Consider the following 23,708-nt stretch of genomic DNA (forward strand, 5'->3'; position numbering starts at 1 on the left):
TCGTGACGCTCACTCCAGATGAGCTCGATGCGCTCATTCAAGTACGAGCGGCAAAGATAGTCGAGCAACAGTATCAAAAGGCACTAGCCGATTGGCTGGCGCAACAAGCGACCTCCGCCTCGGGAGGCCGGGCGGCGCACGAAGACCGGCCGGAGTAACTCTCCGTATTGGGATAGAACAAGATGTCGACTGGCACTCCAGGAGAGGTTCTACTGGCACCCATTCTGTTTCACCGGGCGTTATTTCAAATGCCCTCAGAGATTGCTCAGGCCAACCAGGACAGGAGCTCTTCTTCAGACGAGGCTCCCGTGCGGGACGCAGGAAAGGGCAAAGCGCCCCGAGCTGACTCGTCGCCCGAGCGGATCAACCGACAATTCTCCGAAGTCATTCTGCAGGATCCGCTGCCAAGGCACTATGCTCTCTTGGCGATCAGAGAATATAACGGGTCGACTGACCCAGACGACCATCTCGGCAAGTTTGATAACGCCGCTACTCTTCATCGGTACATAGATGGAGTCAAGTGCCGAGTTTTCCTCATCCACCCCCCTCTCTGGCTCGACACTAATGACTTATGGTTGCAGACTCAGCTCATTATAGGTCCATGTCATCTTCAGTCGACATCCAGTCAACGTGAGCGTCATCTCCTCAGCGTTCGTCGACTCACTCTCGGACAGGATCAATGAATATTAAATGAATATGTCAAATCTATATTGTATAGTAATTGTAAAATCATAACTATTACAATAATTAATACAATATAAATATTTTTTAATATATTAACCATGCGTCAGCTACAAAATTATAATGGTTATAATCATTATAACTGTTATGATTTCGTAATTATTATAATATAATATGGGTTATATGCAGTGGCATGGAAAAGAAAAAACTGAAAAAAAAAATCCGTTCTTCATGTCAATCTGAGTTTGGTTGGTTTGATGTAACTCCATGCTCGAACTGGAATCAAATCAGGATTAAAATAGGGATTTCAGGGTTAAACCAATTTAGAACCTGAGTGAACCGAACCAGAGGCCGATCGGAATATCTCGAAGGCCCGTCTCACCCGCGAGTTCTCTCCCCCCTTGATCGAACGCGTTGCCGCCGGAAAGCCCTAGCGCTTCTGTTCGTCGCTCTTCGCGGTTAGGTATTGCCGGCGAAGTCGTCGCTCGCAGCGGCCGCTGCCTGCGGAATCTTTTTCTTGGTTAGTACACGAAACCTTCCTTCCCTCCCTTTGTCTCGGTTTCGGCAGGACCTTCCCTTGAGCTTGTGGTCGTCATTCCTCTGCCTGTACATTGTCGTCGACCCGACCTTGCTTCTCACATGACCCGCCGTCGCACACTAACCCTACTGCTGCCATGTGATCCCTTCGCTTGCATCTAATCGTATGATCATTTGTTGACACCTTATAGACGCCATGTTGCAACCCATCCATCTTATCAGATCGTGTTCTGATAGTGATATGGTTCCAAAACTTTAATTTAGGATTTGTTTTGGCGTTTTAGATGGCGGGATAATAGTGATATCATCCATTAGGATGTTTCTTGGAGGAAATCAGATAAAGTAAGCAAATGCATCGGGAATCATCTATTTGGATTGCGGTAGATTCACACCCTATGAGGCGAATCTAATTATTGTGTTGCCATGCAGTATTGATGGTTTGTCATTGATACTTGTGGGGTAGGAAATAAGGTTTGAAGCATGACTTTTTGACAAAGTTTGGGATTGCATCCTGCCGACACTTGGCTTATTTACCTTTAACCATAAACTTTGATAATTAGAAAGCCAATTAAATTAAGATTTTTGAGAAACCAGTTAAAATAAGAACACTATCTTGACCAATGATTATATCATATACCAAAATGAGTAGCATGCTTTCGATAAGAGCATGCATTCTTACTCCTTTTGTTTGGGTAGTGCTCTCTCAGGTTCCCTCTTTTCTGTTTCTCTATTTTTACGGTTTCATTTCCATAGGATCAGTCATAGGGAGCAAATTCTTTCCTATCTTGATTTATTTGAGACTGTACTGGCCAATCGAGCCTTATCTCAGCTGGGACCATCAAATCAGGCCTATCGACATGAATGACAAAGTAGTGTACCCATGTTGACACTATAATGGTATTGGTCGGCAACCCTAACAATATGTTTCTATGTGTTGACTGATATCGATAATGTTTGAAGCTATGGTACGAAAAACATAAAAGTTTGAGCTTAAAGAAGAAAGAGAATCTAGGAGAGCTTTAAGGAGATTGAGAAAGATCAAAGAATGTTTTCAGAGAATTGATTGTTTAGAGATTAGAGAGTGAATCTGATGGAAATAGGTGTTATGAGGCTTGCATAAGTGTATAACAACGTTAGAATGGCTGTCAATGCCTAAAATAAGCATTGGAGATGTAGGAGAAACATAAAAGTTTGAGCTTTGAGGAGAAAGAGAATCTAGGAGACTTTTATGGAGACTTGAGAAAGATCAAAGAAAGTTTTCAAAGAATTTAATGTTTTGGAGACCGGAGAGTGAATCTGATGGAAGTAGGTGCTGTGAGGCTTGCATAAGTGTACAATAACATTAGAATGCCTCTCAATGTCTAAAATAAGCATAGGAGATGTTGGAGGTAACACACAACAACTAAACCCACTACACGAGCTAATAGGGATTTCACTGGGAGGTTGCACCCAATTTTACTTGTACAACTTATGTCTCTACCAATCATTTATTGAATCATTACATGTTAGCCCTTATTTGACTAATAAAAACCTCTTCTATGCATCAGCGCATTCCAAGAAATGAAATTTTTTATGTAATGGTTTAACATGCAGTTGAATTGACACAACCAAAATTAGGAACAAAAGGGGCAGAAAGGATGTTACTACGAGTCAGTTGGGACCTGGCTAAAGCTGGCTTTGGTAGCAGAAATCTCACACTGTGGAATATGGCTTCCAAGCTTGGACTCTTGTCACTGAAGCTCTCCACTACTGCTGTCAGCAGCAACAAAGTTGTAGATGTAGCTGCTCAAGAAGGTGAATTTAGGGTGTTCATAGTGGCTGGAGAGGTCTCTGGAGATTCTATTGCTTCTCGCCTAATGGTATCCCTCAAGAAGCTGTCTCCATTACCAGTCCGATTTGCTGGAGTTGGGGGGTCAGCTCATTTACTTCTCTTTAATTCTTCTTCAGCATTGATTATATGTATGTTTGAGAGTGATTATTTTTTTTTAAATTTCTATCTCAGCACTTCATTCTAGTTCAACCATTATGTTGAATCTGATTTTGATTATCATGCTAGGTTCTTGATGTCTAAGGAAGGTTTACAAACCCTGTTTCCTATGGAAGAAATTTCAGTAATGGGCTTATGGGAATTGTTACCACATCTAAATACATTTAGGGTGAACTCTTCAGTTGTACTTTATATGTTGTATTTACTGAATGAAATATTTGATCAATGTTTTAAGGTTTATGTTTCAGAAGAAGTTGAAAGAAACCACAGAAGCTGCTCTTCTTTTTCGACCACATGTTGTAATTACTGTTGACTCAAAGGGATTTTCTTTCCGCTTACTAAAGCAGCTGAAAGGTGCATAATTCTGATAATATCTTTCATATAACTTAATTTAAAATTGTCAAGTTGATAATGTTTTTTTAACAGCAAAATATTTGCTGGAAGACACGTGTCCTGTTCATGTTCACTATGTTGCACCATCCTTTTGGGCATGGAAAGGTGGTGAAGCTAGGCTTCAAAATTTATGTAAATTTGTGGACCATATGTTGTGCATTATTCCCTTTGAAGAAGAAATTTGCAGGTTGAATGGATTAGCTGCTACGTATGTTGGCCATCCATTGTTGGAAGATGCTCTAATGCTTAACTTGGTAAGGATTGTTTATTCAAATTTTTTTCCTAATTTGCATAACTTTTACAATTTAGCACTTGCTATTCATATGTTGCCTCTGTGTGACCTAGAGGTCACAAGTTCGAGTCTCAAAAACATCCTCTAAAGAAAGGTAAGGCTGCATACAATAGACCCTTCAACCCCGCATTGGCGGGTTTAGTGCATCGGGCTGCCCTTTTGGGCAGTCAAACTGATGAATTGCTGAGTTTGATTAATATCCACAAAGATGGATTTGACATTGAGTTAGAAATCATTTCTCATGAAGATCAATGAAAAAAATTGGAGATTTGAATTAGTTAGCTAGAAAAGTTCTAGACCCACTACAAAATAGATGAAACAATTTAACTTCAATCAAATCAAGTGTGAAAAGGATGGAAGTAGTTAAAAGTTTAATCAAATTAGGTTTGATAGGAAACATGCTTGATCTGCAATTTTTTTTAATCTTTGCTTAAGTCCTAGCTTAAGCAAAGATTAAAAAAAATTGCAGATCAAGCATCGTGCACCGGGCTGCCCTTTGCTTAAGTCCTAGCAAACACATAATTGGTCACAGAATCTTCATTGTTTGCTTGCTAGCTTAAATTATTTAGCCTCACCATGATTTGAGATATACTGTGACTTAAGATCAATCGTTCAACTACAAAGTAGATGAAACAATTGAACTTCAATCAAATCAAGAGTGAAAAGGATTAAATTAGTTAAAATTAAATCAAATTAGGTTTGCTTTAGAAAACATGCAGACTTTTTTTATTACCTTTTCATATCTTAGCAAACACTCGTGGTATGAGGGAGACGGTCTTCAACTGTTGTTTGCTAGCTTAAATTATCGAGCCTCGCTGCTACATGAGATTTATTGTGAGCTTAAGGTGGATCATTCAACCTTCTCACTGGCAATTTACCACTAGCTAAAGCTAGACTAGTGCTTCATCTACCTCTATCATGCTCAATGTTGATTGAGAGAGAATATGCCTTTTTTGATCAACACTGATTGTAATGCACCTTATGAATTCGATTTGGAAAGGATTGAAGTCTCAACTAAGTCCTCTAGATATAACAAAGCATAATAATCTAATGAAAATAATTTAATGTGATAATTTTATTATTCATTATGATATTCTTGATAAATCGTCTAATAGATATACATGTATATTAATAATCTAATATCGTGTAATATCTATATTATAAGCAAATAGTAATACTAATATGATGTAACCCATCTAATAATGCTAATAATATGATATTGTCAATATTATGGTAATATATTATATGTTACTATTACTGATTTAATTTTAATAAATTCTACTATTAGTTATATACACATATTATATGTCAGTAAAAACATAATATGCATCTTTTGTTGTCTCTTATCTGACAATATGTTATTTTTCTCTTTTGATGGCCTTCATGGAAGCTCACTTAATATGATGTTTGCCCAATGCCCTTGAACGTCAAAGTGAAGAAATTCAACCAATTGTGGGTAATTGGTGTGAGTAATTATGACTTTCTTAAGGTAGTCAAACTCCCTCATCTAATTAATGACATATCTGAATAGATTAATTAAATTTCCACTATGTTTGTCTACTGTCCAACAAAACCACAGCCAAGCCTGGCAAAATCAGCAGGGAAAGAGGACTCTGTTGAGCTCGACGCTAGTCCAACTTTGTCAAACAAGTCTCTGCTGATCTTGACCCCAGTCCAACTTTGTTAAATGATTTGAGAGGTGTAGAATAAGTGGGAGCTGGCTCGCCAAATCACTAACTAAACTTTATTTGAACAAAGGAGTTCTGAAGCAAGGTTTTAGAGCTACTGACCCCCACAATGGATCGGTGCCTTGGAGGCTGTTGAAAAGGTAAAATTTCCTTCATAGCTCCACTACCAAAAATACTGATCAGATGCAAATTTACCTCCAATGCTTGATTCTATTATAGTGCTTTATCAGAGTATCTTTAGCCACTGGTCAAGAGAACTTGAGCCTCTACAATGGCTGCCAGTATTGGATACCCACTACAATCATCTTTGAGCCACAGGAGACAAACATATCCTGAGACTGATTGCAGAACACCCTTTTATCCATCACATACACCAGAAGAGCTCTTGACTCAAGACACTTGCTTCAACTGGTATATTAGAGTAGCAGAAGTCCCATGCCTGCATGAATCCCTGCCATAAATGAGACCATTTGCCATCAGCTGATATTACCATCCAATAGCCATTTTGTAGATATGTGACTTAGTAGTTGAAACCAAGGCAGCAATGGCTTAATCAGCCATTTCGACCACCACCAACACAATAAGGCTAGATTGAACTCAACAACCCTATTCCACTATAGTCTTGGCCAACAAAGAAATTTCTATGATGCCAAATGCCAAACTTTAGAGCTTTTCATTGTATTCTGTTGTCCAAAAAAGTTCCTCAGCATCTGCTTCAGTTGCTTCGTAATCCTTTGTGGCAAGACATAAACTAGTAAAGAAGATAGGTGCTATATCCTTCTCTTAGGAAGCTATCTCATCTTGATTATGTTTAGCGTGTCAATCAGTCCATACACCAACTAATAAAGTATGATTTTGTTTTTCATTTGCTGTGCTATTAATAGTCGTGTATCATCATGATAATTTGTTATTACTAATCTGACTGTATTTGTTTTTTAATAATTTGTTTGTTTGTTTATTACTATTTGATCTCATTGATCTTACACATAGATCTTATGATTCTCGCCCAACAAAGTTACATTATCAATGGATTTTACCTACTCAATTCTCCTATAGGAAGAGTGACAACCTTTCCCTCAATCACCCTGAAATCATGATCACTTCAGCGATCAAAATTCCTTTGCGGTCGTCACTCAATGCCTCTTTAATCATCCACTGTTCTACCTCCACTTCCACCTTGCTTTAGCTTAACCGGAATGAACTCCTCTTCTATGAAATCTAATGCTTTTTATCCATTTTTTAGATCTATTCTCATCTACGTTTTCTTCTTTTTACCATGTCTATCCTTAGTTGTATACATTAAAAGACTATTGATTGAATGAAACAAGAGATCTTGATCGATTCATCCAACTTGTGTCCAATTACAGTCAATATTTCTAGTTTCCTCATGGTGTGTGATCAATTGATCAAGAAATTGGGAAAGCACAGCCTTGGTTATTTTCCTATTTTCAATCTATGGTTGGTGTTTTCATCCGACAAGTATTAATGATATATGGCTGACATGTTAAATATGTTATTATAGTTAAAGGTGGCCGACAGGAACTTATGAAATATTCACATATTGCCAAGTAGATACAACATGCAACCTTATGTGCAGATTCATAAAGAATATACCAGATTAGTTATATTCACAAGTAGTCTAATTTAATACCACTAATAATTTAGTCAAGATAACCTATCTCATATCCAAATTAAGGAAATGCTAATAGGATCTATTTTTGCAATAACCTAAAAATGTGTTGCCATCATTGCTTAATGCCATCATCATGATAATCACCGTTGAATTCTTCACAGTCATCATGCTTAGAGAGTCTATTAGCTCATAAGGAAACCATATCTCCCTTAGAAGTAAGTCTATCTTTGGTCTCTTATTGCTCTAAGCCATCAATCTCTTGTTCCTTTGCATTTGTCTTGTCTTTGTACTCTAACCTAATGATCTATTTGGTTTTGATCAACCCATGTCTGAGATAATCAAGCCATTCCGACTCAGCATTTTTTGACATCTTGTGTTGTTTATTCAAGCTGAAGATGAGTTTTCTGATTATTCTATATTTTATTGCACATAGCATCAATTAAACCTTGAGCCATTTGTATGTTTGATACTGTCATGCTCATTGGAACTGGTTTATTAGGAATCTGCTTTTATGTCAAATAATTTGAAGGTGCATAAGTCTGGTGATGTTTTTCGTCGTGAACATGGGATACCTCCTGGTAAGATTACTTTCCTTTGATAATCATTTTATTACTGTTTCCTCGAGATTAATATTTCTTGATTATAGATGGGAAAAAAATTCAAATCTGTTGTACACTTCTCTATTTTTATACTGTGGGGGTCCAGGGCTTGTACATGGCTCAGATTTTAATAAGTTAGAGATTGGTTATCCTTGGTAATGCTTATGTGACAATATGCAGTAGTATGGTTTCTCACTCAATAAAAGCAACTATTTTGAGGCTTTTATTACCAATCTCAATTTCAATCGTCATGCAAATCTGAAGAATAAATTATTTAGTTTTTACTTCAGTAGAGGTCATCTAAGTATGTTTTTCTGCTGTTCATTAGCCTTGATTTGTGGGAATTAGTTTACCTAACCTGAATTTACCTGGCAGGAGCAACAGTTATTACTTTACTTCCTGGAAGCCGACTCCAAGAAGTTAAACGTATTCTTCCAATATTCTTGAGAACAATAGAAATAATAAGAAACTCATTCTCAGAGTTATCAGTTATCATTCTTGTTGCACCAAATAATCATGTGAAGGACTTGGTGGACAAGATAATCAAGTCATCATCACTGCCAGCCATACTTGTCCCTGGTGCATCATTAGACCAGAAATATGAGGCATTCAGTGTATGCTTTATTATCTTTCCTTGGTGAATCTAGTTTTATTGATTTGCTGGGCCTACCATTTTTGAACAATTTTCCAGGTGCTCTTATTCTTGTTTAGTTTATCCACCTTCATTCTGTAGTTAGATATGGATATAGAGATTGATTGGAATTTAAAATTAAAGCTTTTTACAAATTTAATCAGTAAAAAAAAATTTAATTATATATTCCAGCTTCATATCTACAAAATTATTTTGAAATGAAATATTTCTCCCGGGCTGCACATTTTTTCCAGCCTCATGTACATAAAATGTTCTTGAAGTGAAATATTTATTCATATATCTGAAATAAAATAGTTTGACTAGAACTTCAATTTGGAACTTGGTTTTCAAGTTATTTAACCTCATATATGCATATTGTTCAACGTGTGCATAATAAGCTGTTCTGCACGTGTACCAACGCCAAAACCCATTCACTATAAAAAGTATCATTTTTAGTGACCGAATTTTCGTTTAGCGACCGAAATTCGATGTCGGTAATTTTTTAGTCGTAATTAAATTTAGCGATTGGATCTAAATGTCGGTCGCTATATTTAGCGACTGAATATTTTCGGACGCTAATATTAGCCATCGAAATTACCCTCGGTCGCAAATTAAGTAACTGTATTTTTTCAGTTTCACAAAATAGCGACCGCCATTTAAATTCGGTCGTTAATATAGTGACCGACTAATTTGCGGTCTGACAGTATTGTGATTGGTGAGCGCAAAACATAGCGACCGACACTTAAATAGCGGTTGCAAATTAACTACCGATATTTAATATTCGGTCGTTATTTAGCGACCGCTATTTAAATATCGGTCGCTATTTAGCTACTGAATTTTAAACATCAGTGGCTAAATAGCGACCGAGTTTTAAATAGCGGTCACCAAATAACGACCGAATATTAAATATCGGTAGTTAATTTGTGACCGCTATTTAAATATCGGTCGTTATTTAGTGACAGATTTTTAAAATTCGGTAGCTATTGTGCGACCGGTATTTAAATGTCGGTCGCTAAATAACGACCTGTATTTAAATTTTTAACTCCTAATTTTTATTGGTGAGATGGCACCATCGATCGAAATTTATAATTCGGTCGTTAAACAGTGACTGAATTATATAATTCGGTCACTAAACAGCAATCGAAATCACTAAACAACAGCCTAAATATAATTACATGCAATTGATGTTTTCGAAAATTTTACCCTGTTTACAACAAAATATCACACGTAAACAATACAATAACTTTTGTAAAATTTCACATATCGCAACCATATCCAACATCATATAAATATATCCAAATATATCAAATATCTAATATTAAACAGTAAAGTGCACGATAACATAATATCCACATGTCTACCGTCCAATCTCTCATATCCATATTAGAACCATATCAAAATGTTGATCACCAAAATGTCAACCTGCACAATAGAACCATAACAACATTTAGTGTTCAATCCTGTATAAAATAAAACACGATATATTATTAAATAAAACAAGCATATGAAACTTCATCATAAATATCAACAACTTCACCGTAAATAAACAACTCAAGCGTTATCTATTAAACAAATAGTAAACATTGTCATAAGAGTGGCTAAATGAATAATCCTTTTATCACACAAGTAATGTCGCATTCTAGCATTTTCTCATCACTACCTTGACCATAAATTTACTTTCCAACTATAATCTACAAAAGACCAGCACAGATAATAGTTAGAAACCAACCACCAAATATAATTGCATATATAATTCAAATGACTCACATATAAAGGACATCGGATTAATAAGATAATAAATGTAAGAAGGCATTGCAAAAATGAAGTTGGATACCTTAGAAAAGAGAGAAGCAACCCTACACATGTAGTCAAGAGCCATGCAACGAAACCACCATACTGAAGAAGCGAAAGGATATGCTAGCAAGATAACAAATGAGAAAATACACTTGATTAACAAGTATTTCAACTTCATAATTATGGAAAACAAAATTGTATACATTCTATAGAATGAATAACAGAATATAAATTTGCACATTAAGTGAAGAGGAGACGTAAAGGATCAATTGCAAATAAAAAATTAAAGTAACAAAAGAATGAATGAATAAACATGTTCTGGTAAGTAAAATTACAAAAAATATTAGAACCAAGATCAATGTAGGGAATGATAAATATATAAACAAAGTTAAATGTCTAACACACCTCAGAATTTCTACTTATCAGAATTGTTTGGGTCCTAAGTCTCTTGTGAATCAAAATGATGTGGTGTTGGAAAAGCAGGACTCTTAACTGAATAGCGATAAAAAAATTCTTTCATTTGTCGCTCAACTGTCGCTTTGACCCGATCTTCTATCAATCGCTCAGACTCTTGTACTGCAGACCTGACCCGATCATCTATCGACGACTCTACTGCTGTGACCCGATCCCTCAATGCTTGATTTTCTAGGCGTAAATCTTGCATACCAGTGGAAGAACTAGGTCGACCCCTAGCCCTAGGAGCCATCTCATGATCATATGCAACTCGTGCATGAGAGCCAAGGCTGTAGAGGGCGTTTTTTTTACTTCCACCAACAACATGCACAATCGAACATGTAGAAAGCAAAAATATTCTTAATATAAACAATCGAACAATTTTGAACCCTATTGTTTAATCATCATTACAATCATAATCAGTAACATTAACAATCATTTCTATTTCTTCATCACTAAATTCTATTAAATCTTCACTGCTCGATATCTCTCCATCATCTATATCCTCGAAAGTGACATTCACATCTATAAGTAAATGGGAAGTGCATTGAATCTCTGAATCAACTGCATGTATCTCCACTTCCTCATTCTGAAATGCATCTTGGTTTTGGGCCGTGATGGAGTTTGGCATTTCAATATTTGATCGTGGCTTGATTCGACAAACTGATAACCATTCACTAGGTCTTATTCTCTTCGTCGGATATTCAAGGTAGAAAACTTGGCTAGCTTGTACCACAAAAATAAATGGTTCAAACTTGTTGAATCTTTTGTTTGCATTCACCTCAACTAAATTGTAATTTGCATGTATTCTAGTACCTGTTCTTGGAGTTGGATCATATCATGAACATTTAAATAACACATCTTTTTATGGGTAAAGCAGGAAATTCGACCTCAATGATTTCTTCAAGTCTGCCATAGTAATCAAATTCAGTACCCGTGTTGGTGGTATATCCCTTTACACAAACACCTGAATTAGAGGTTATTGTATGTGAATCGCGTTGTGCAATGTGAAATTTGAAGCCATTTACATAGTAACCAGAAAAAGACTCTTATGTTACGAAGAGGTCCTGATGCCAGATTCTTTATCCTTTCATCTTGTACATTTGAAATTCTACGATCTTTTACCTAAGAAAATAGGTATGATATAACCAAAAAGTAATATACATACTATCAAAATAAATTATACCCTAACTTACATAGATTTCAAACCAAAGTTGAAATTCCGTCTCTATCTTCTTCTCCACCTCGTTTGCACCTATTGATGGATTTTCTAGTTGTAGTTGTTGTTCGTACAAGCTGTCAAGGAAAATAATTATAAATTGCATTTGGTATAACCAACATTACATAATGGGAAAAATGTATCATATAACTTAACTCACTTTAAATAGGGTTTGACGTCGTCACAATTTAGGAGTATATATGTCCTTGCTGCATGATATTCATTTGGATTTAACCATCTACAACTGGATGCACCCATTGTTTTACCAGACAATTTAAAAATAGAAAGCATCTCTGTGTCTATTGGTTGAGAATCATCAAAATTTCGATGACATTTACGATGCCTGGTTTTCACATTATCAGGAAAATAATATGAGCAGAAAGAAGATGCTTCTTCAACTAAATAAGCATTACATATTGACCCCTCAACTCTTGCTTTGTTACGAACATTATTCTTTAATTTTCTTAAAAATCGTTCAAATGGATACATCCATCTATATTGCACAGGACCAGCTAGTCGTGCCTCATATGGTAAATGAACAGGTAGATGTTCCATTGAATCAAAAAAGCTGGGTGGAAATATGCGTTCAAGTTTACATAGAATCAAAGGTATTTCTATTTCTAGCCGAAGCATTTCCGCTGTCATAATAACCCTCGATGTCAAATCTTTGAAAAATAGACTCAATTCTGTGAGTGCTTGCCAAACATTATTTGGAAGTAAGTCATGGAAAGCTATTGGAATAAGTCTTTGCATGAACACATGACAGTCATGACTCTTCATTCCAAACATTTTCAATTTGTTCATATCCACACATCGAGCCATATTCGAGGCATACCCATCAGGGAATTTAACTTCTTTCAACCAACTGCACAATATTTGCTTACTTTCTTTGTCCAATGTATAACAAGCCTTTGGAAATTTACCGGTAGTTTCATTCTGATGCAACTCAGGTCTGTTAACTAATTATTTCAATTCCTCACGTGATTTTATTGTATCCTTAGTTTTGCCCATAACATTCATCACAGTGTTAAAATTATTATCAAAAAAATTCTTCTCAATGTGCATCACATCTAAATTATGTCGAATGAGCAAGTACTTCCAATATGGTAACTCCCAAAATATGTTTCTTTTCTTCCAACTACACTTGCAATGCCTAATAATGTACTTATTTAATTCATCAGAACCAGCCTGAGTTACTTGTACAAATCCATAGTTATCTATGTCCTCAATGATTTCTTCACCTGACTTAATGGATGGCGGAAGTTTTCTGACAATTTTATTTTTGATGAAATCTTTCTTATTTCGCCTAAAAGGGTGCTCAACTGGTAAAAATTTACGATGATTATCAAACCATGATACTTTCCCACTGCAAGGTAATGAAATTGCATCAGACTCTGTCATGCAATGCGGACATGCTAATTTACCAGCAGTGCTCCATCCTGACAACATTGAGTATACAGGAAAATCACTAATTGTCCATAATAAAGCAGCATGCAGGGTAAAATTAGTTTTACTTGCAATATCATAAGTCTCTGATCCTACATTCCATAATTCATTCAGCTCAGCAATCAGAGGTTGTAAGAAAATATCTATTTTATCCTTCGGATTCGTTGGACCTGGAATAAGTACCGTAAGAAACATGAATTCGTTTTTCATACACACCCATGGCGGCAAGTTATATGGTGTTAATATGACTAGCCAAGATGAATATTGTTGTCCAGATTGACCAAATGGCTGAAATCCATCTGCTGAAAGTCCCAATCTTACATTACGTGGTTCCATTGCAAAGGAGGGAAATACTGTATCAAGATGTTTCCATGCAGGTGAGTCAGATGGATGACACATTATATCTCCTTCATGTACATGCTCATAATGCCACCTCATGTGGCTTGCTGTTGCGGCAGATGCATACAAGCGGTGCAATCTAGCGGTTAACGGGAAGTAGTACATACATTTCCATGGTAACTTCTTGTTCTTCTTACCTGATATGCGACCGCGCTGCTTATAACGAGGGTGATTACACATTCTGCATTCATTCAGCTCACTGTCTTCATTCCAAAATATCTTGCAGTTATTTATACAACAATCAATCTTTTGTAAACCCAATCCCCTAACCAATTTCTTGGTACTGTAGAAACTATCAGTCGTTATATTATCAAAAGGGAGCAACTCTGACATTAATTGGCAAATATCATCATAACATCGTTCTGAGAAATGATGTTCTGCCTTAATGTTCAACAACTTTGCAATAGCTGATAGTTGGGAATGACCAGAAGGAATGTCTTCTCACATTTCTCTTTCATTAGCTTTTAACATGTCATATAGATGTTGTACTGGTGTTGGTATTTCATCAACATTGCTATGATCAAACATATTCATCGTATCGTAAACCATTGATTGTATTGTGTTGTCATTAAGTGATGATTGTTGTTGAGCAATAGGAGCAGATGACGAAGCATCAGAATGTCCAATTGGCTCAAACACATAAGGTTCTCCATGACAATACCAGTTATAATAATTTGGAACAAATCCTTTTTTACATAAATGTACTTTCACAGTATCTGCATCACGGAAAGTCGTATTTCTACATTTGCAATGGTTACATAGACATTTTAACTTGTCTCCATCCAAACATTCTGGATGACGTTTAGCAAAGTTCACAAACTGTTCAACTCCGATAAAAAATTCATCATTAATAAACCCATTTGACAACCTATTATACATCCAATCCTTATTCATATACATTATAACCTAAAAAACAAAAATTTACAATATTAATTAAACATGTAAAACTAATCACGCATATAGTCATAAGATGAACTCAATTACATAATTAAAATATAATGAAATTATTCTATCAATAGCAATCAGTAAAAACCTAAATTCAAGATACCTGATTGCACAGGGTTGGAAATAAGAGTTCGGAAAAATCAATATACCTGAAATAACAGAAAAAAAATAGAAATTAGCTGAAAACCAGTCACCATATTATAAATATCATATCCAATATAATTCATCCATCAATTCCTGAAATTATGTCTGCCCAAGTAAGGGTTCTTTATAAGTTAAATGAATCCTAGCTTGCATAGAATTCCCAAATCAAAAACCATGTAATATTAATTAATTAATTAATGCATTATTTTCTGCAGAAGATCGTGTTAAAGGGTAGCATCATTGGCAGCAAGTGCGCAGTGTGCGTGATGAGCACCATCGCCAAGTTCGACGGCATGACGTCGATGGCTTTGGACAAGAAAAAGGCGGCCAATCACTGGTCGGTCAATTTCAGGCCGACCAAGCTCAAGCTAACCAAACTCAGGCCGACCGAGCTTAGCCGGCCACACAAGCCGAAACTGTTGACGACGCCTAAGGAAAAGCTTGGCTAAGTTGAGGTAGGCCAAAGATTGCCAAGGAAGGAAATGCCGGGCAAGTTGAGTCTGTCAAGACCGCAGCCAACCTCACGGCTAGAGCAGGCAGTCGAAATCATCGAAGAGGAGCGAAAGAGAAGTGAAAGAAGAGAATATTACCTGTGCGGGAGAGGATCTCACGCTCAAAGGCATCTCCGCCGCCTTTGGAGAGAAGGGATCGCGTCGGAGAAAGGGATCACGATCACGTCGGAAGAGAGGGGGTCGGCCACGATTTGGGATTTAGGGATAGCGTGCGAGGGGAGGGGGTCGACCACTGTTTGGGGTTTAGGGATCGCTTGGGAGGGTTTATGAGGTGGAATTTTAACGACCGATTTAATAAATTCGGTCACTACATGTTTATAAATACAATACAAAAAATATTAAGTTAAATGACAAATGAAGAATTAACGACTGAGGTTATTACGGTCGCTAAACAGCGATTGATTTATAAACACGGTCGTTATTTAGCGACTAAATTATAAATGTAGTCGTTAAATTTTTGGAACGAAATTTTTTCAATTCTTGATTTAGCGACGGAACTTAATTTCAACCGCTAATTTTAACAGCCGTAATTAATTTCGGCCGCTAATTTAGCGACCGCAATTAATTTCGGCCGCTAATTTAGCGACCGCAATTAATTTCGGTCGCTATTTAACGACCGATATTAATTACGGTCGCTAATTAGCGGCCGAAATGAATTACGGTCGCTAAAGTATCGACTGAAAAAAAATTCGGGCCCAAATTAGCGGCCGAAAATTATTATGGCCGCTAAAATAGTGACCGAAATTAATTGCGGTCGCAATTTTGGTCGTAATTTAGCCTTTCTTTTGTAGTGATTGAAACATGAACTCTCAGGGGAACATTGGCACATAGCCAGGACCACATTAAAGGGTGTCCGTTGAGTCGATCTTAGTGGGGGAGCATGCAGGAGAAGGTTTGTGGGTGGGCAAGTTATCTTCTCCCAGAAACAACTAAGGTAAAGTTTCACTTACCAATGCACCTCTCAACTGAATTTAAACTCCATCTCCTAGCATCCCTTAGAACCCTAAAGATAAATGAATTATCAACTTCATACTCATTCATTTGGTATTAATTGCTTGCACCTCAATCAACATCAACCTATATCGATCATCTTCTTTATAGTTAGTCAACTTAAGTTTAACCCGTATTCAACTCGGTGAGCTCTTCCCATGTTGTATAGAATTCAGGCCAGACTTTGGTTATCCTAATAATTTGTACCAGTGTGTTAGTTGAATTAACCTGCAATTCATGCTTTATTTATGGGGAAATTGTTGAAGCTAGAATGTCATTGGCATGATTTCTAGTACACCCAACCAATCATGAGATTCTGGGTTGTGGCCTGGATCAGAAGGACATCCTGGTTACATAGCTAGGTTATAGAGATTTATTTAATGTTGAATGCCTCAGTTGTTCACATTTGTGTGTCTTTATCATGACTTTGGAGTTGGTTGTTTTTGACATTCGTCTCATAAATATTAATGATTCAGGATGCTAATACCTTATTTTTCCATGAGGGATTGAACTTGACTGCAACTGTCACTGAAAGTTAAATCCAGAGTGTGTTTATTATAACTTCTGATGTGTTCAAGCGATTCTTATTGGGACCTGCAACTTGGTTTGTACTTTGCTGCAGGCAAGTACGGCTGCTTTATGTGCTTCAGGATCAGCTGTTATTGAGTTGCAACTAGCAAGGCTACCTTGTATTGTTGCATACCAAACTCATATTTTGACAGAATTGGTAATTCATTATAGAACAAAGTTGAAGTATATATCACTTCCAAACATTCTTATGAATACATCCATTATTCCAGAGGTCCTTTTCCGAGATTGTACACCTGGGAATCTAGCCACAATCTTAAGGTAATTTATCTTGTTTGCCAATTCTGTACTTTGCTGTTTCTTGCTTATTTTTATGTATTTTAGTTTTCTGAAATATAGCTATGCTGTGATTAGAATTCTTGCTCTGTAAGGACCTTATTCTCACAGTAACTACAAGCTACTGGTAAAACCAATCTTTTTTTTTAATCTAGTTGTATTTGCAGTTGTGAATTGGAGCCTTGGTGCAACAGTAAAGGTGTTGCTTTGTGACCTAAAGGTCATGGGTTCGAATCCTGAAAACAACCTCTTGCAAGAAAGCAGAGTAAAACTGCATACAATTGATCCTTCTCCGGAACCCCACATGGCGGGAGCTTCGTGCACCGCGCTGCCTTTAGTTGTATTTGCAGTTCTTAATACCATAAATAAGAAGCTAGGCTGATCTTTTCAGTACAGGAGAAAACAGAACTTTAAGGTGTTTAGCATAAAGGGAATGGAAATAGAATGATAAATTCATTATGTTTGGTTGAACTATAGAATGGAAGTGTGGGGTCACAAGGTGCACATTCACCCATTGTTTTAGAGCCCGTTGTTCCACAAAAGCATCACATGCAGAAGAGCAGAAGAAAATGAAAATTTGTTCCTAGTGCCATGATCTTGTAAAGGTTGAGATTGAGATCTGCTAGAAGCCTCCGCAATAATGAGGAAAACCGGGTGGACTTGTGAGCTAGCTCGAAATATAGCATCATGGCCTTGCCAACAACCACTAATGGTGAAGAGGAAGAGTTGAATTCCAAAGCATTGTTGCTACTTGGGCTAGAGTGATTCAACACAAGAACAAAGTTCGAACATGGGAAATTGCCTTGTGGCTGTGGAACCAGCATGTGGCGTTTTCATAGGCACATGCTGCCTCCACTGCAGTGCCAAAGGTGCCCGGCCACACAGCTCCGTTACATGGTGTCACAGCACCATGTATCAACCCACAGTAACTTCCTAACACCATGGAATGCTAGACCAAAATAAGTTCCCATATCTTCTGGTCTAAAAAAGGCATTATGATTAGCACAGATGTGATGTTTCATATCCCTAAGATTTATTATTTTGCTTACATGGTGCTGGAATCATCATCATGAACCCTTGTTGATCTCTATTTCTATTGTAGTTCTAAAGTGAACAAGAGATCCTCTCTTTATTCACACATTGCGAAGACTCCTTGGACATACTTAAATATTAAAGAGTTCTAATGACAACACCTTCTACTTTCTTAATTCCTGGGGAACTTAATTAGTAAGGATGATAACAAGAAGGATTTTCTTGTAGTATGAAGCAAATCAATCATGTATAGATCAAACACTGAAGAGTTTCATCAAGACAAGCACTAGTATCCTATCTCAGTTCTCAATCGTTCTAAATTGTTCTTTTGAAGGGGAGTCTTTGCGCAACAATAAAGTTGTTGCTTTGTGACCAAAAGGTCACGAGTTTGAATTATGGAAATAGTTTCTTGCAAAAATTAGGGTAAGACTGTGTACAATGAATCCTTCCCCGGACCCTGTATAGCGGGAGCTTTGTGCACCGTGTTGTCCTTTTTTTTTTTCTAAATTGTTCTTTTATTATTGAGAACCTCTTGTATTCCTCATGATTATGAAAGATGAAACCCCTAGTCTCCTCATGTTATGCTACCCTACATTATAACCTTTCTTAAAGACATCCAATTGCACTAAACCCCCTCTAATCGAATGGTTTTAACTCATTCCTTTTAATTTGTTGATTATATTAGGTCTATATTGGGCTAGATCCAACTAAATCCTACCCCTACAAAATCATAGCTAGGTCCTCAAATTTAAGGCATCCAGCCAAGTACAGTCAAAGTAAAACAAAAAAAAAAATCTCTAAAAAGTTCAGAAAACATTTGATATAGGTACCTAGGTAATTGATTTGATTTTGATCCTCATTTGGATTAACTTTAGGGGTGGCAAGGGAATTCATTGCTCCTCATTGTTATTGTTTTGATTACAACAATCTCACATGGACTTCCACCTATATTGACATGTTGACCATCTGTATTAGTAGGTAATTGATTTGGACCTTTAATGTTAATTGTTTTGATTATTCCAAATTTTTACTCCACTTGCCATTTGAAAAGTGATCTCAAATACAGTTTCAACTGAATCATGCATAAATCTTCCGTTCTTTTTTTCTTAGTAATGAAAGTATCTGAATGCAAATATGGATTACCCATAGAAATGAGCATCTGTAGGTTTGTGTAAAGTTTTTATCCATTAAGCAGTGTCTTGTTAGCTTGTAAATCCTAAAGACAGCCCCTTTGTTTGTGTAAGGTGATATGCCAAATCCTTCAATAACTTCATAGTTTTAGCCACCCTAGTGTCAAGGTCTACTTCTACTTTAATAAACCATTGCAAAATCATTTAACAGCAGTGGGAAGGAAAAATGAATGCATATTATTCTGTAGAAATTGTGACATTCAGATTTTAGGGTGAATGCTTTCTGTTGCTGAATCATTTAACACTAATTGAAAGGCAAAATGAATGTATATTATTCTCTAGAACAACCATTCTTTGGATCATCTATTTGAGCTGATGACCTACTTGGTATTACACGTTTATTTTGATATCCATATTGCTTGTTGATCTTTTCTGCTCTCCTCTTGAACGGATTATAGTGTTTTGATTTTGGTTCTGGTCTGGACTGTTATGCTGGATAGAAATTGTGTATTTTGGACTTCTTGCAATATAAGAATTTGTAGGAAGTTATGCAAGTCGTTGCCTTTTTTTATTCCTTCCTTTCCGGTGTAAGTTGTCTGACATAAATCTTCCATGCTGCTGAAACTGCAGTGAATTGATTCTTGATAAGAAAATCCAAGAACAACAAACTTCAACTGCTGAAAAGTTCCTAGGGCTTCTCTGTCCTCCCAGTAAAAATGTGAACATGTTGCGTGGAAATTTGTCATCTGGAATCATTTGGTGCCCTAGCATGATTGCAGCCTCAACCATATTATCCATTCAGAAACAAAAGCGAGACTAGAATCAAGTTTGTTTCAATACTGTTGTTACATTCTTTGTTGTTGTTTCGATGTGCCGACCTAGCCCAAGAGATTCACCCTTTAGCCTAGGGTCTTTGAACAAGTGTGATCAATAAATTTACATATATTTTAGAAATCAAAAGAAGTCTCAATCAAATTCAACCCAAAGGTGCCACTAATTTAATGCCGCTTGAATAATAATTTTTTTATGCAGCACTCAGAAATTAAACTTTATATTTTATACTCATTTATCCAAAAATCCAAAAAAAATTATTAGTCAAAGGGAGTTTCATTATGAACTTCAAGTTTCTTCTTTCCCATATGGCACTCCATAGAATATCATGTTAGTTCCATAAAAAGAATTGTGTTGCTGGGATTACTAACCAATTAGACTAGAACACATTTATATTCACATTTAATTATTTAATAATTAATTAATAGTTTTATTTAATAACTATATATATATCTAGATAAAGAAGAGTAAAAAAATTCCTTGCGATTTAAAAGTTATAGGGAAATAAAATAAATTCTCATCATGGTGAGGGAGAAGGGGAGGATATATTTTCAACGGTTTAAATTATTTAATATTTTTTTATCATGACAATGTTTATTATTCTCCAAATTTTATAAATAACAAATTAATTTTATTATTTCCACACTATCTTTATTATTTCCATCTTTCAATTTTAAAACTTTAATCATTTTTTACTTCAATTTTTTAATTATAATGAAAAAAAGAGGTTCATTATCTCCATATTCAACTTATTGATAATAAACTCGGGCAAATTTTGACACTCAGGTAAAAAAACATAATGATAATGATATTCCTAAGGTTCAGACTACTCCTTTGAAATTATAGGGATATATAGATAATTGCAAGTCATTTTTTATATTTTGTTATAAATTTATAATTTACATATTTTTTAAAATAATAATAATTTTGAACTAATGATCAACTGTAAATCGATAGATTTCAAATTATAACTATCTTAGATGATTAAAATTAAAGATTATCAAATCTACAATTTCAAAATGTCAATTTTAAAATTTCAAATTCCAATAGTGGTCAGATGTAGTGTCATTCCGCGTTATTGTAGCCTCCACTTCAAATTTGTATCGTTAAACATTAAAATATCATATTTAATCAGTAGCTACAGTAGTGTTTCAAACATCGTGTTTTTATAAATTTTTTAAAAATAATAGTTTGTAATGCGATTTTTTTTTTTCAGATTTACAGTCATATCATGGAATAATAATATATATATAGCTATATCTTAATTAAAATACAATTTAAAATTTTAATGTTTAGAAAAATAACTATAAGATATAATTATGCCTACGTACAAGCATATAAGTTATAAAAGATTTCTTAAACAATATCCTAAAAAAATATAAAAATATTTATCAGTAAAAGTCTATTATTTGAAGGAGAGTTTTAATGCAAAATAAAATTATTGCTTGACTTAAAGTCACGGATTTAAATTGTAAAAATTACCTCTGGTAAAAACTAAATTAAGCCTAGATAGTTGGCCCGTCCCTTTTTCGGGATCACGGGAACTACGTGTATCCATCAAATAGATACTTTTATAATTAAACAAATTTAATTAAGAGGTTGAATAAAATCTCAAGCCATAAATGTTGCAGTGATTCAATTAATTTTAGATTCTAAATGGCTTCCTTAAACAAAATGTGGAACCGTCTCATTTTAACAATAAGTGTCAGAGTGACACGATATAATAAGGAATTTCATATCAAAGGGACAAAAAGTATATATTTATGTTGAGGGGAAGTGATCGTATTATTACATTTCATTTGTCGTTCTTTCACCTCCTATTCTTATATCCCATACAATACACCTCTAACACTCGCCCCGGCTGTCCCTTGCAGTCAACGGAGTTTAGATTCTTAGTTGAGTTTTAACTCTCATAATTTTTATCCTAAATACTTACTACTAAATTATACCTTTGAGAGAACTCCGTATATGATTAACTCAATTGAGATCGGATCCTTGATTTCAAAAAATTCTCTATCCCAGTGTTCCATTCAATTTATTTTTTTAAGTTTCTAATTGTGTCAATGAGATTTTAACATTAAAATTTAAAGATTAATTTATAGTATTAAGCACATAAAAATTCTCAAATTTTTTATATATACAGAGTATACTGCATCCTTAAGGTATCATTTTTCATATGATTTTTTATTTAAAATATTTTATATATTTAATATTGTAATCCAACCTTTAAAACCTGAGATAAAATATCAAATCAGATCCTCCGTCCCAAGATTCCTGTGTCTTCGAGTCCCCTCGTCGATCGAACGGTCATAATATTTTCGTGATGTGCACTGCATCTTTGAGATGTGATCTACCCCATCCGATCAGTGAGAGTGTTAGGGTCAAAATATGCTGGGGGGGTTGAATAGCTCTTTGCGCTTGTTAATGTGCTTCTACGATGATGTGCAACGGAATAAACAACAAGAAACACACTCATAACGCTAACACTAAGGATTTACTTGGCATCCACATCAAGAAGAGGTGACTTACTCACTTATCCACTATGAAAACACTTTTTTACGGTAACTACCGAAGACGGAGAAGCCTTGTACAAGCTCACATACAAAGATATACAAGAAGAGCAAACTACAAGTTAATATAATATCAAATCTTACAAGATTTACACGACAGAAACCCTAGCTTGCTTTCCTTTTTACTTGAATACACCTCTTAACTTATTTGGACGTACAACAACACTCCTCTCTAAGCCTCCAAGATTTAGTGTGGGTCAATGAGCTCAGTGGAGAACAGATCGTGATGATCAGAGAGAAAGTGCTCGAAGCCGTGTCAAAGAAATCGCTCGCAACAGCTTTAAACTTACGCAACGGTCGGATCTTAATCGATTGAACGACTCTCAATCGATTGTGGATGTTTTGAATTGATCGGTCGATCGATTCAGAGCGCCTCTGTGCTCTCTGGAAAATGGCTGAATCGATCGACCAATTAATCCAGCCTTTCTCGTGTCTACGCGCGAGAAATACAATATCCAATCGATTGGCCGATCGATTGGAGATGCCCAATCGATCGGTTGATCGATTAGGAAAGGTTCTGTGCTCGCGACAATTGCTCTCAATCGACCGACTGATTGATTGGGTCAAACCTTCTTTGCAGCACACATCCAATCGATTGAACTACGGTTCAATCGATCGGTCGATTGATTGACTCACCTTTGACTTGCCTAAATCAAGTCCAAGGTTCCCAAACCCAACATCCAGACAATCGTGACATGTTGTAACCTCATGCCTAGCATCCGGTCAACTTTGACTTGCTAGGTCTCCTTCACCAAGTGTCTGGTCAAATCCTTTGACCCACTTGAACTTTTCTCTTTGCACCAAGTGTCCGGTCAACCTTGACCCACTTGGACTTCCACTAGATGTTCGGTCACCGTTGACCCATCTGAATTTTCTCGTTCTAAGTATCCGGTCAATCCTTTGACCTACTTGGACTTCCACCAAATATCCGGTCACAC

At 36.0% G+C, this 23,708-nt stretch overlaps 1 protein-coding gene across 11 annotated transcripts; it reads left to right on the forward strand.

Moving 5' to 3' along the window:
• The first annotated feature begins 1,005 nt into the window (after positions 1-1,005).
• LOC122026384 (probable lipid-A-disaccharide synthase, mitochondrial) lies at positions 1,006-20,344 on the forward strand. 11 transcript variants are annotated; one of them, XR_006124136.1, is made up of 10 exons: positions 1,006-1,201; positions 2,812-3,130; positions 3,275-3,374; positions 3,454-3,559; positions 3,632-3,852; positions 5,281-5,379; positions 5,470-8,424; positions 16,966-17,070; positions 17,144-17,192; positions 20,000-20,344. XR_006124136.1 is itself a non-coding variant. In XM_042585083.1 (10 exons), exons 2-9 carry the CDS (start codon positions 2,856-2,858, stop codon positions 17,177-17,179), a joined length of 1,161 nt encoding a protein of 386 aa, XP_042441017.1. In that variant the 5' UTR covers positions 1,006-1,201; positions 2,812-2,855; the 3' UTR covers positions 17,180-17,192; positions 20,000-20,217. The 11 variants fall into 11 exon arrangements, 8 of the variants coding, with proteins under 8 accessions (XP_042441017.1, XP_042441012.1, XP_042441015.1 ...); XR_006124135.1 differs by lacking the exons at positions 5,281-5,379; positions 20,000-20,344 and adding an exon at positions 16,167-16,287 and having other exon boundaries at positions 7,711-7,789; positions 8,186-8,424; positions 17,144-17,159; XM_042585083.1 differs by lacking the exon at positions 5,281-5,379 and having other exon boundaries at positions 7,711-7,789; positions 8,186-8,424; positions 20,000-20,217.
• Positions 20,345-23,708: the final 3,364 nt, after the last annotated feature.

The sequence above is a fragment of the Zingiber officinale genome, chromosome 10A (genome assembly GCF_018446385.1).
Source record: "Zingiber officinale cultivar Zhangliang chromosome 10A, Zo_v1.1, whole genome shotgun sequence".
NCBI classification, from domain to species: Eukaryota; Viridiplantae; Streptophyta; class Magnoliopsida; order Zingiberales; family Zingiberaceae; genus Zingiber; species Zingiber officinale.